Source organism: Misgurnus anguillicaudatus, unplaced genomic scaffold (genome assembly GCF_027580225.2).
Source record: "Misgurnus anguillicaudatus unplaced genomic scaffold, ASM2758022v2 HiC_scaffold_31, whole genome shotgun sequence".
Classification (NCBI taxonomy): domain Eukaryota; kingdom Metazoa; phylum Chordata; class Actinopteri; order Cypriniformes; family Cobitidae; genus Misgurnus; species Misgurnus anguillicaudatus.
The window spans coordinates 2,903,229-2,917,339 of NW_027395281.1; the positions used below are offsets into that span (position 1 = coordinate 2,903,229).

General features: G+C 38.8%; 1 protein-coding gene across 1 annotated transcript in view; it reads right to left on the reverse strand.

Moving 5' to 3' along the window:
- Positions 1-6,739: 6,739 nt before the first annotated feature.
- LOC141362966 (uncharacterized) overlaps positions 6,740-14,111 on the reverse strand; it is a 28,672-nt gene continuing 21,300 nt past the window's right edge. The window contains exons 5-7 of the mRNA XM_073865289.1: positions 10,007-10,333; positions 8,981-9,118; positions 6,740-7,062 (exon numbers count right to left, since the gene is read on the reverse strand). Coding sequence (XP_073721390.1) covers positions 6,740-7,062; positions 8,981-9,118; positions 10,007-10,333 — 788 coding nt within the window. The remainder of the gene's footprint in view (positions 7,063-8,980; positions 9,119-10,006; positions 10,334-14,111) is intronic.

The following is a 14,111-nucleotide window of genomic DNA, read 5'->3' on the forward strand; positions in this document are numbered from 1 at the left end:
TACAGGACATACATGATACACTCCCCACAAACACATTTTCATATACAGATAAAGGGCTAAAGTTGACACATGACCCTTTTGTGAGTCTGTTTGTTTTTATACACAACTATTGCAGGAACACACATTTACATTAAACTATAACTAAAAAGGAATTGAACTAAACCACACATATGTTTGGACTCAAATAGTTTCGTATAGCAGGAATCATGAGAGAAGACAATATTGTCAAGTTATTTGATGATAAACCTGATGGGAGATTTAAAAACAGACTGAAGTTAAACAATCACACTGGATCTCTGACCATCACAGACACTGGACTTTATCAACTAATCAACACCAAGACAAACACCAAACTCAAAACATTCAACATTAATGTATGTGGTGAGAAGAACTTTTAAGAACTTTAGTAATCTTAAACATATTTGATTGTCTGATTTAAGACTTTAAATTAATTCATGTAATTCTGTATTATTTCCAGCTCATCTACCCTTTCCTGTTATCAGCAGAGATTCTTCTCAAAGTTCATCATCAATAAAATCAAGAACAAATCACCAAAGAGATGAAGAAAGCTCAAATTGTTCATTATTGTGTTCAGTGTTGAATGTGAGAGATGTGAGTCTGTCCTGGTATAAAGGAAACAGTTTATTGTCCATCATCAGTGTGTCTGATCTCATCATCAGACTCTCTCTACCTCTGGAGGTTGAATATCAGGATACAAACACATACAGATGTGTACTCAACAATACCATCACAAACCAAACTCAACATCTCAACATCAATGATGTCTGTCAGCCGTGTTCAGGTATGATTATAGTGATAGATAAAAGTGTTTAGTGGTGCAGAAACCACACACAACAAATTTAACACAAACAATATAAAACTTATTTAATCTGGAATGACTGATACAGTTTGTTTGAAAGATTGTGATGATTAATTGTTCTTTTTTTCTTCTTCTGCTGTTGTGGTTTTACTGCAGCTGTGTCTGAATTGGTCGTCTCTGATCTGGTGGGTGTGGCTGCTGCTGCTGTTTTGTTTATGACATCAGAACTGAATGAGATCAAAGATTTTGTTAAATGAGGGATGAATCTGTAATACTATTATCAAATCTTATATATGTATCTTTAATTTACACTGTTTCTGTATTCATATTTGTGACTGTTTGTTAATAAAAGTAAATTAAGCAGTCAATGTAAAGTATTGTTTAAGGTTCAGCATCACATTGAGATTTTCATCTCTTTACACTGACAGCTGCTATAATAAGTGTGCATATAGTGTTGAATAAATTGATAACATACTGTGAAGTTTGTATGGGAAGTAAAGGAGTCCCCTCTGACACAATCTCTATATGATCTGCCGGCTTGTCTCTTTCTTGACCTGTGAGAAAACAAAATAAAAATCACAAACATTGAAATTTCATCTTTTTATAAACTGCATTGAATTCCACTACACTAAAACATCTGCATGCATTCATGTCTAACATAGTGATGAAAATAGTGAATGTCAATAAAATAAAAATCAATTAAATGTAACTTGATTTAGTGCAAGTGTTTGTTGTTTCAGAGTTAAGTGAAAGACTTTAATATCTCACCATAGAGAGAAACTTTGTATTTCTTATATTTGGTCTCTTTGTTGTTGATGATCTGTAGTTTATAAAGTCCTGTGAGTTCAGTGTTAATGTCTCTGATGGTGAGTGATCCAGTCTGATCCAGATCTAGTTTGGTTTTAAATCTTAGGTCAACACCATCATTAAGTCTCCTCTTGTCATCAGCAACATTCGATTTCTTTTTCTTATGAAATTTAGTTATGATACTGTCTTCAGGTCCAAACATCCACAGTATCTGATCATTAATCTGTATGTGAGTAAGATCAGTGGGTAGCGTGACAGATTCTCCCTCCATCACTGACTTTTCTGTCCATTTCTCTACATTTCATCACAACACCACAAATACAAATATAGATAAACATGAACATTAAAACAGTTCAGTAAAAATGATCAACTTCATCAATCACAGTCATAGATTCATGTGACTCACCATTTACAATAAGCATAATGGCATAAGCACTAACTTCATGTTTCTATTATGTTCTAACACAGACTGATAACATCTACACATTTTAACAGATTTACTAAATGAGGAAAATGATCCCAAAGGTGCAATTCACAAAAGGCGCTGATGGGATTGGTAATATCTGCAGGTAATTTACTAAAATGGTGCAAATTAAATAACACAGGCGCAACTGCAGATTTCCATAATGACCAACACAATCTACTAAGACCAGCGCAAATTAGTTAAGGATCGCAAATAAGCAGAGCAGATCTTGATTTCAGCACCATGGACATCACAGTGATGGGGTGTAATCCCAGCTAACACAGCCATTGGGCACTTTAAAAATGTCTGCTATTGTGTGACTTCTCCTAGTGAATGCATCAGTGTTAAAATTGGGTACACTCTAAAAATGGCTGGGTTATTTTTGACCCATGCTGGGTAAATATTGGACAGAACACATGCTGGGTTAAAAAATGACCCAATGCTGGGTTATTTTAACCCAACTGCTGGGTTATTATAGCCCATGGTTGCATAACAACAACCCAACATTGGGTAATTTTTAACCCAGCATGGGTACATTTTTAACCCAGCACGTGTTCTGTCCAATATTTACTCATTATGGGTCAAAAATAACCCAGCCATTTTTAGAGTGTAAGATCACCACCCAGTGGATAATAGCAGATGTATGAACTTCAGTTATAAACTCCTAAGACAACGTTTTCTCTTTATCGACGAGATGACTCAACAATATTTATTGACATTTATCTGGATATCGCCATTAATTGTGCAATTGTAGACAAATTAAAAAAATGATTAAAGACTGTGGTGTTTATTTTCATAAATCAGTACGCAGCAACAGTGGCACAGTGATACTTATGTAATGTGGTCTGAACCGTGAGGTTACCGGTGTATTTTATCACGGCTTAGAACGCGTTTCAACCAATCAGAATGAAGAACCAGAACTGCCCGTTTTATAATTTTGAATAATACATTCGTCCAAATAAACTGTTAAATGTTAAAACAATTATCTGCATTGTATCACGCGCTTTCTGATCTCTGTGGTGGCTCTTTTTCAACAATAATTGCAGCCATTTCACGTGCAAAGTAATTTAAGACATGCTTTTTCTCTGCATTAAATAGTGGCACAAATACCAGTAATAACACACGTGCAAACATTAGTAAATCGCATTGCGTGGATCATTTAAATAATCTCCTCCAACAAATTGTGTCTGAAAGAGAAACTTCTAGAAATGCATATGCAATGAGGTTAGTCGCAAAATAACTAGACCACACCTTTACAGCGCTAATGATTCACTGCAATCACTACATTGTTATTTAACGCCAAAATGATGGTTTGTGCTGGCGCAAGCTCTTAGTAAATCTGGCCCTAAATATTATCAGAGAATTTAAGAAATTTGGAGAATTTGAAATATTTAATGGTATTTCATCTTTTTGTAAATTGCATTGAATTCCACTACACTAAAACATCTGCATGCATTCATTTTGATATGAGGGCCATCATGTTTCCCTCTGCTGGCCTTCAGAGGCTTCTTCCTCACATCTCTCTTAGGACTCCATCACCCAGAACCCCTTGCACCACACTGATCATCACCACACCTGTTTCCTGTTTGCTCATTATCTGGACTATATAAATCATGCTCTCACTCACGCACCTTGTGAAGTATTGTTAGATCAGTCTGCATACCATGGGCGTAGATTTAGGGTGGGACGCTAGGGACATGTCCTTACCAATATTCAGGGAAGACTGAATTGTCCCTAGCAATAATTTCGACCAAAACAATTAATCTGTATTTATAGATAACCACTGATGTCCGTCTTATTCTTGTGTTTTCTATTTTTTACTTATTTTTTTTTTCAGGAATCATTTAAATGAGATTAGAAATCTTTTGCGATCCTGTTCTGTAAAAATAACGCTCTATGTGGTACACAAACGGTTAACAGCTTTCGTTCTCTGCAATGCCCGCCTCCGTAACTCACATCGCTAATATGATTGGCTTTGCATTTCTTTAGTCCCGCCTCTCTAACTCACATTGCTAATATGATTGGATTGGCATTTCTTGAGTCCCGCCTCTCTAACTCACATCACTTTCTGATGGGCTTCTTTTTACTCGCTACGAGTGATAGGGTGTTTTCACTTTGTACAACACGCCAAAGTTCACTCAACAAGACGCGCGTGATTATTCGGGCTACAGGTAAGTGAGGAAGAAAGTATTATTATACCCGCTGTAACTGTTTCATGCACATAAAAAGTTGTGTCACATAATGATTCAAGGACAGTGTTCGTTTCACCAATACACGACAATCCCATGTTAACCTGAGGAGTTGCAAACTTGTGTCAACCTTTTATAAATGGGGTGGCAAGGTTATTTAGGGGGTCCCTAATCCATGAAAGAAAATAACCCCAACCTGGTAAAAACATAAATTCATGTCATGATTGCTGAATACTTTACATTACTGCACTGTGGTCATTACTTGCACAGATGTAGACATAATGTAAGGTTGCATTTTAAACTTAAACTATTTTTTTCACACTAATTTACTGTCTGTTAATGAAAAGAAGATTTAATGTGAACTACAGAAACGTTAAAGGCGGAGTCCACGATGTTTGAAAAACGCATTGGAAAAGGAGACAGGCCGACTACCAAAACACACTTATAGCCAATCAAATCAAATGCCGGGTTGCGTATGTGTGGGGCGGGTCTATCAACAGAAGGTCCAGATTCTATTGGGGTATTGTTTGTTTAGGTGATTTCAAATATCAACATTGGCTTTCAAACATCATGGACTCCGCCTTTAATAAACGTTGTTCAGGAAACAGCATGATATACACACCTACTTCAACACTGGGATTTTTTTTTGGCAAAATTAAATTAAGAATTAAATATTAATTGCATATTCTTCAATCTTATAAAATACATTTGGATATATGTTACAATGTGATTTTTTTTTGTTGACAAAGACTTAAACAGTTACTGTTTATTAGGCTCTAGGACATAATGAATTGTTTATTATAGTACATTAAATTTGGGATGGCACCGGGGGTGGGAGTCAGATGTCACTGAGTAAAGTGCATACTGAGTTGTCTGTTGTTTATGTCAAGTAAACAGTGATAAACAGTTTTTGCAATGCGACCATTTTATTTATGTCCCCACCAATGCCAGAATCAAACCTACGCCATTGCTGCATACCGAGCGTATATCCTGTCATTCTGTTCTGTCCCTTTTTACTTTTGACCCGTTCCTGTTAATCGTTTTTAAATTTGTTTGCTGTTTGCCCTGACATACGCCATATTGTACAATTGATTTAGATTACCTTTGCTGTTTATGTTTGCTTGGTGGTTGACCCTTGCCTGTATGTTGATTTTTTCTTAATAAAACCTGCATTTGGATCTAACCTGTGCCTCACGTGCATGACACATTTCTAATGTGGTCCAAAAAATATGCATGTCAATTTAAAGCAAAAAAAAACCCTATTAAATGTAACTTGATTTAGTGCAAGTTTTTGTTGTTTATTTCAGAGTTATACCACGGGTCTGTTGCATGCTGCATTCTGATTGGCTGAGAAATGTTCTATGGGTGTTGATTATTTTTCTGTAAACCGCACACCTAACTTGTCAAATGTCTTAAAAATAGGCACCAGAGCAATGTTTGTGGTAACCGTGGTATAAGCAGAATAATTGACTCCGGTCCTTTGAATTATTTGAAAATAATGCACACCTTCGCGTCGTGCCGCATTACCACCTTGGTGTGCATTATTTTCTTATAATTCAATGGCCCGTCATCAATTATTCCTTACTTGTGTGTTATATTTAAATATCTCACCGTGGACAGAAACTTTGTATTTCTTGTATGTGTTTTCTCCGTTCCTGATGATCTGTAGTTTATAAAGTCCTGTGAGTTCAGTGTTAATGTCTCTGATGGTGAGAGATCCAGTCTGATCCAGCTGTAGTTTGTTTTTAAATCTCCCATCAACACCATCATAAAGCATCTTTTTCTCATCATAAGTAATTATCTTCCAACTCCATTTCTTATAAAATTTAGCTATGAGACTCTCTTCAGATCCAAACATCCACATTATCTCATAATCAATCTGTGTGTGAGTAAGATCAGTGTGTAGCCTGACAGATTCTCCCTCCATCACTGACATTTCTGTCCATTTCTCTACATTTTTATTACAACACCACAAATACAAATACAGATAAACATTAAAACAGTTCAGTAAAAATGATCAACTTCATCAATCACAGTCTTTGATTCATGTAACTCACCGTTTACAGTAAGCATGAAACTCTTGCATTTACTCTCTGATCTGCTGTTGATCTGCAGTTTATAAACATCTGAATGTCCTCTCATGATGTTTGTGATGATCAGATCTCCATTCAGTTCACTCAGTGTCAGTCTGTCTCTAAATCTCTCATCATTACCATCATATACATACGGATGACCACTGACTCGGTTGATTTCAGCTATACGAGTGTTTTTATTTCCAAACGTCCACAGTATCTGATGGTCTTCCTTTAACTCAGAGATTCCAGTTTGTAAAGTCACAGAATCTCCAACTGTGTGTTTTACTGTATTTACTGCATGTCAAAATATATAAATATACATAAACACATTAGTAAACATGTCACATTCATAACATTATCAGTATTAATTTAAAAAAGATTTGAGCTACTCACACCCAACGAGAACATTACATTTCTTATATGAAGTTGTATTTCTGTTTTTAATCTGTAGTTCATAAACTCCAGAGTCTGAGTTTTCAATGTTTGTGATGGTGAGAGATCCAGTCTGATGATCCAGTGTCAGTCTGTTTTTAAACATCTCATCATCATCACAGTTTATTGAGATCTCATCATTGCTCTTTCCATTTATTTTAGCTATGATGGCATCTTTAGCTTCAGATCTCCACTGTATCTGATCATCATCCTCTAGTTCAGAAATGCCGCTCTGTAGTTCAACAGACTCTCCTTCTGTGACATTTATTGTGTCCACTTTATAAAAATAAAGAAATATTGACACATGAGTCAAATATATAACAGGTGTACAAATTTTATGACATCAGCACTATGTCACGGCCGGGGCGGACCCAAGTTGACTAAAAGGCCACGCCCCTCTCTACTTTCCACCTCGAGGAGGTTCCCAAGACCACTCCAATGACCAGACAGACAAGTATACTACGTTTAAAATATAACTTTATTTAAATAATTAAAAATAGGGAAAGGGGAGGGAAAAAGGGGAAAGGACACTTTGAAAGCACTTCTTCTCGCCCCCCAGGGCGGCCTAGACCATGGAGCGGGGGCCCGGACTCCTGTCCACTTATTCCTTGAACCCGTGGCACCCTCCGCTTCCTCCTGGAGGCAAAACAGGTAAAACACTGTTAGTGACTTATTTTCTACACGATATTGCGACTAATCTGGTTTTTCCTCCGTCTCTCCTACACCCTCTGGTTCTCCTTGTGGGGGCCCCTCACTCTCTTCGGGACGGTGCAGGAGCTTGGGCCTCTCGTCCGTTTCGGGACGGTGTACTAGGACAAGGTAGGTATTTCACCATTCGTTTCCTCCTCAGGGCTCTGCTATAAGCACAGACAGATTACCACATCACACAGGTAAGTTACTCACAGGGCTTGGACTTCTCGTTTGCTGCGAGGCAGTACACTAGGGCAAAGGTAGGTATTTCACAGTTCGTTTCCTCCTCAGGGCTCTGCTATAAGCACAGACAGATTACCACATCACACAGGTAAGTCACTCACAGGGCTTGGACTTCTCGTTCGCTGCGAGGCCGTACACTAGGGCAAAGGTAGGTATTTCACAGTTCGTTTCCTCCGCAGGGCTCTGCTATAAGCACAGACAGATTACCACATCACACAGGTAAGTTACTCACAGGGCTTGGACTTCTCGTTCGCTGCGAGGCAGTACACTAGGGCAAAGGTAGGTATTTCACAGTTCGTTTCCTCCTCAGGGCTCTGCTGTAAGTATAGATAGATTAATGCATCACACAGATAAATTACTCACAAGATTTAAACTTCTAGTTTCCTTCGGACAGTGGGCTTTCGCAACAGCGTTCGTGCACTGTATACCTCCACCCGTCTGCTTACGCCTCAGGGGTGTCGTAGGGTTGATGGGTCGAGTGCCACGGAGCCGAACGCTTCCCTAGCTCTCCCTCCTTGCTTGGACAGCCGGGGGCCGCGAGCTGGGGCGAACTCTCGATGAGGCTCCGCACACACCAAAGACTTCTGGGGGATAGAATCAAATATTGCCACGACCCAAAAACCGTACAGTACACTTAGTTGCTACTCACTTGGACATAACACTGGACTTCACCACTGTCTAGCTTCAAAGTGATGGTTATTACTGACACACAGGGGGCCGAGAGGTTTAAGTCTTCTCTTTGCACGGGGCACGAGCCACAACGTGTTCTTCCCTCACAAATCGTCCGAGGCTGGGGCAGTTCTAAGCACTGCAAGCACAACACACACAGCAAGCTTTGTGTAGACACCAATAACAATTTCACTCACCCACAGCACTCGACACACTCTCACGTGAATTTCGGGACTGGACCACCTAGCCTCGACCGGTCAGTGAGTTTGGTTAGGCGTCGCTTTCGTCGCAAGAGAGATGGAATAGTACACAATGGAAAATCAGCGCAACTCCTGTGTGTTATTAGCTACCTGTTTGGCTCACCCGCTCTTCTTGTGTTTCACAGGGCCAGATGACTTACAGCAGACGGCTTCCCTAAACGAGTGGTTCCTATTCCGTGCTTCCGGTCGTTCCGCGGCTCACCCACGCTTCCCTTCGCAATGGGGCCCGGTACTCGTTGTTTGTTCTCACAGCCTGGGGTTTACTGCACTCGTAGACTCGGATTTCACACACTCGTAAGTAAATCCGTCCACAAACCTCTTCACCTAGTTACCTTCTGCCTCTTTCTTCCCCAAGGGATCGATGTGGATCGAAACAGCGGCCCTACACAGCAGCAACACAGCGTGAACAAAGTACACCAACCACCTCCTTCTGATCTCTTCAAAGGCCTTTTTGTACTCTACTTGTTCTCCTGATCGACGTATCAGAAATCGCTGTGTAAATTGTCTTCACCTGTGTCTAGTTTGGCCTGATTTTGTGTTCGGGGAAACCCCAGAAATTCCGGTGTTCGGAGTTAGTCGTCCGGGCGGAACCATCGTCGGGCGGAACCCGTCTTCCATACTTTTTGGTTACAGATCGTCACCTGGTGACAACTAACTTCATGTTTCTATTACTTTCTTACACAGACTGATAACATCTAAGTAACAGAACTACTACTACTACTATATCTGCGGGTTATTTACTAAAAAGGGACAAATTTAATAACACAGGTGCAACAGCTGATTTCCATAATGACCAACACAATCTACTAAAACCAGTGCAAATTAGTTCAGGGGTCGCAAATAGAAGAACAGACATTGCAGTGGAAAATATGGGGTGTAATCCCAGCTAATGAAGCCATAGGACACCAAGAGAACTGAAGGACAAAAATATGAAGGTTTACAAGAATTTTTGAAACAATGCTCTCTGATGCTTCTTTTTTTAGCAATAATTTCAGCCATTTCAAGCACAAAGTATTTTTAAAACATGTTTTTTTTTTAAATAATGGCACAAATACCAGTAATAACACACGTGCAAACATTAGTTAATTGCATTGAGTGAATCATTTAAATAATCTTCTCAAAAAAATTGTCTTAAAGGGAAACTTCTAGAAATGCATTTGCAATGAGGTCAGTTGCAAAATAACTAGAGCACACCTTTTCAGCAATAATAATCCACTTTGCATATTTACTAAATCCAGACATCGTTATTTAACTCCAAAATGATGGTTTTTGCTGGCGCAACTGTTTGTAAATCTGTCCCTAAATATTATCAGAGAATTTAAGAATTTTGAAGAATTTGAAATATTTGATCTTCTCACCATGGACAACAACTCTGAATGTTTTAGAACTGATGAATCTGTTGATTCTGGTTCTTCTGTTGATTTCCAGGTAATAATCTCCAGAGGTCCTGATTGTGAAATCGTTGATGGTGAGATCTCCAGTCTCCTTATCCAGATGAAGTTTGTTTTTAAATCTCTCATCATCAACATATGAGACATCATTGGTCTTCTTATGAATCTGAGCGATCATGTGGCCTTTGTCTCCAAACCTCCAGATTATTTCATGATCTTTGGGATCATATTCAGTCATCTCAGTATTCAATGTGACAGACTTTCCCTCAATCACTGACACAGTCTTCATTTCATCTGTCTCAGATAAACAGAAAACATTCAGGGTTTTATAAATCCAAGTTGTCTGACAGGACTGAATTTTCAAAAGACATTTAGACAACAAAGCATCTTACTTTCATGCTGATAAATAATGGCCTAAAATTTGGCATTTTGAGGAAATCATCTTTTAAATTAAAGTATTGTTTCCACCTGTCTATTCAATTTTATTTATATAGCACATTTAACTATTTTAATCTGACCAAAGAAGAAACAATGCAGATAATTAAGTAAAGTTCTAAATGTAGGTTCGAGAGGAGCCTAAACATTCAGCCCGTCAATTATTTTTAAAAGTCTATGTTAGGCAGTCTCAGTGCCTCTGCATCCAGTTGCAATTCTTCCAGCCTCCCTCCTCATCCTCCTCCCGATCTCCACCTTCACTGCTCTTTCTTCTGGGCAGATCACTTGGGGCTCGAGCCCTAGCCTTGGCATTGGTTCTCAACTTCAGGCCTTGGACCCCCTCCAAGAATATTTTAGATGTCTCCTAACGTTTTGTTGGGGCTGAACTCAGCCCAGGTGTTTTATATATGGAGACATCTTAGGGCTGGGCGATATGGAGTGACAATTATATCTCGATATATTTTGATATATCTCGATATAGCTTTGCATGGAAATTTGCCTTCCCAAAAAACTACTGCAAAACAAATATGTCAAAATCCACAAGGGCTTTTTTATTGAAGTGCAAAGAGGTAGTTCACGAAGGAACAAAGTGCTTCTGCAACATTTAAAAAATATATACAAAAATTATACTTTAACTAAGAAAATACAACCCCAAAACAGAAAAAGTTGGGACACAGTAGAAATTGTGAGTAAAAAAGGAATGGACTCATTTACAAATCTCATAAACTTATATTTAGTAGAATATAGATAACATATCAAATGTTGAAAGTAAGATATTTTGAAATGTCATGCCAAATATTGGCTCATTTATGATTTCATGAGAGCTACACATTCCAAAAAAAGTTGGGACAGGTAGCAATAAGAGGCCAGAAAATTTAAATGTACATATAAGGAACAGTTGAAAGACCAATTTGCAACTTATTAGGTCAATTGGCAACATGATTGGGTATAAAAAGAGCCTCTCAGAGTGGCAGTGTCTCTCAGAGGTCAAGATGGGCAGAGAATCACCAATTCCCCCAATGCTGCAGCGAAAAATAGTTTTCTGAGTTTCTCAGAGAAAAATTGCAATGAGATTGAAGTTATCATCATCTACAGTGCATAATACCATTCAAAGATTCTAAGAATCTGGAACAATCTCTGTGCGTAAGGGTCAAAACCGGAAAACCATAACGGATGCCCGTGATCTTTGGGCTCTTAGACAGCACTGCATCACATACAAGAATGCTACTGTAATGGAAATCACAACATGGACTCAGGAATACTTCCAGAACACATTGTCAGTGAACACAATCCACCGTGTCATTCGCTGTTGCCAGCTAAAACTCTGTAGGTCAAAAAAGAAGCCATATCTAAACATGATCCAGAAGCACAGGCGTTTTCCCTGGGCAAGGCTCATTTAAAATGGACTTTGGCAAAGTGGAAAACTGTTCTGTGGTCCAACAAATCAAAATTTGAAGTTCTTTTTGAAAAACTGGGATGCCATTTCATCCGGACTAAAGAGGACAATGACAACCCAAGTTGTTATTAGCGCTCAGTTCAGAAGCCTGCATCTTTGATGGTTTGGAGTTGCATGAGTACGTGTGGCATGGGCAGCTTACACATCTGAAAAGGCACCATCAATGCTGAAAGGTTTATCCAAGTTCTAGATACATATGATCCCATTCAGACGTCGTCTCTTTCAGGGAAGACCTTGCATTTTCCAACATGACAAATGCCAGACCACATACTGCATCAATTACAACATCAATACTGCGTAGAAGAAGGATCCGGGTACTGAAATGGCCAGCCTGCAGTCCAGATCTTTCACCCATAGAAAACATTTGGTGCATCATAAAGAGGAAGATGCGACAAAGAAGACCTAAGACCGTTGAGCAACTAGAAGCCTGTTTTAGACAAGAATGGGACAACATTCCTATTCCTAAACATTGGTCCTCTTCCAGCTGTTCCTTGTATGTACATTTAACTTTTATGGCTTCTTATTGCTACCTGTCCCAACTTTTTTTGGAATGTGTAGCTCTCATGAAATCATAAATGAGCCAATATTTGTCATGACATTTCAAAATATCTCACTTTCAACATTTGATGTTATCTATATACTACTGTGAATAAAATATAAGTTTATGAGATTTGTAAATTATTCCATTCCTTTTTTACTCACAATTTCTACTGTGTCCCAACTTTTTCTGTTTTGGGGTTGTACATATTGTCTTCTTTTTATTAAAAAAATAAAACAACTCAACTTCAGATATTAAGTTTTTGGTAGACGTTGACAATTCTTAGTATTTTTTCTGAAAACCCTCAAGAGATAAGGGTATTTATCCTGGAATAACAGGTTTTAGGCGTTTTAGGAGTAAATGGGTTAAATATGAGAGAAAACACTGTTGTTGTCAGGGGCAGATTTAGTGATTTGGGGGCCCAAGGCAAAATCGTGTGTGTCGGGGCCCTAACTATGCACCCTTTACTTCTCATCGCTATCTCTCTCTCTTTTTTTCTCGAGGTTGCATAAGTTTCAGCCCCCAATGAGGTTGAGATTAATATATACAGTCTGTATATATATATATATATATATATATATATATATATATATATATATATATATATATATATATTAGGGGTGGAACGATACATGTATTCGTTTCGAACCGAATCGGTACGGGGGTCACGGTTCGATGCACGAATTTAAACGGAGAATACACGGTATGAAAATTAAAAAAACTTGCGTGCATTATAATTAATGTAATGCGGAACTAATGTTAGATACGCGGGTTCTTTATGGACAGCTAATCTGTTGCCCCGCTTTAGCTCTGAAGCTCTGATAGGCGCCGATGCAGCCGAGCTCCGCCTATGTATGCGCTCTATCAGAGACCGTCTACATTCTCTGGCACTCTGCAGTTTTTTGTCAGGTTGACGGTCGAGTGAGTGAGTCAGAAAGCAGCGACAGCGAGTATGGCAAATGGTGGTGAGGATCTGCCGGCCTCTTTAAGATCGCAAGTTTGGGAAAACTTTAGTTTTCCAGTCAGCAGTACAGGCGAGAGAGTGGTGGAAAAGACGAGGAGTGTGTGTCGGCGTTGTCGGCAGTTTTTGGGTATGTGAGTGGAAATACATCAAATCAGGGCTCTCAAGTCACCCGCATTCACCACACGCATTTCAGTTCACAGGCCACACCTTGTATTTCTCACGCTGAGAAGTGGGAGATAAATTGTCCTGCTATTTATATTTTTTTCTATTTTTATAATTAATGGACAAAGCGCAGGCATACGCAGAGCAGTTCTGTCGAGTTCAACTGCTTTCAGTTTTTTAAGTGTGCTGAACTTCACGCAGCGCCATCAGCGTCAGAGTACCGCGAGAAATCTTGCGGATGAGGCTGATTTAAATCGCTCTCGCGTTACTCTGACGTCATCCTCTTGTCGTTTCTTGCAGCGCCTGATGAAGTCGTACACACTCAATAATGCATCCTACAAGCCTACATTTGTTTGTTCTTTAGTAAATTAATATGAAATAAATGTGCTAAAATGTCATTTAAAAATGTATTTAGGTAACTTGTAATACATTTGAAACCCATCTTTGTATGAAAGATGAGTACAAGTTTATAGATATGTTAAATGCATTTCAGTTCATATTCATGACATCTCACAAT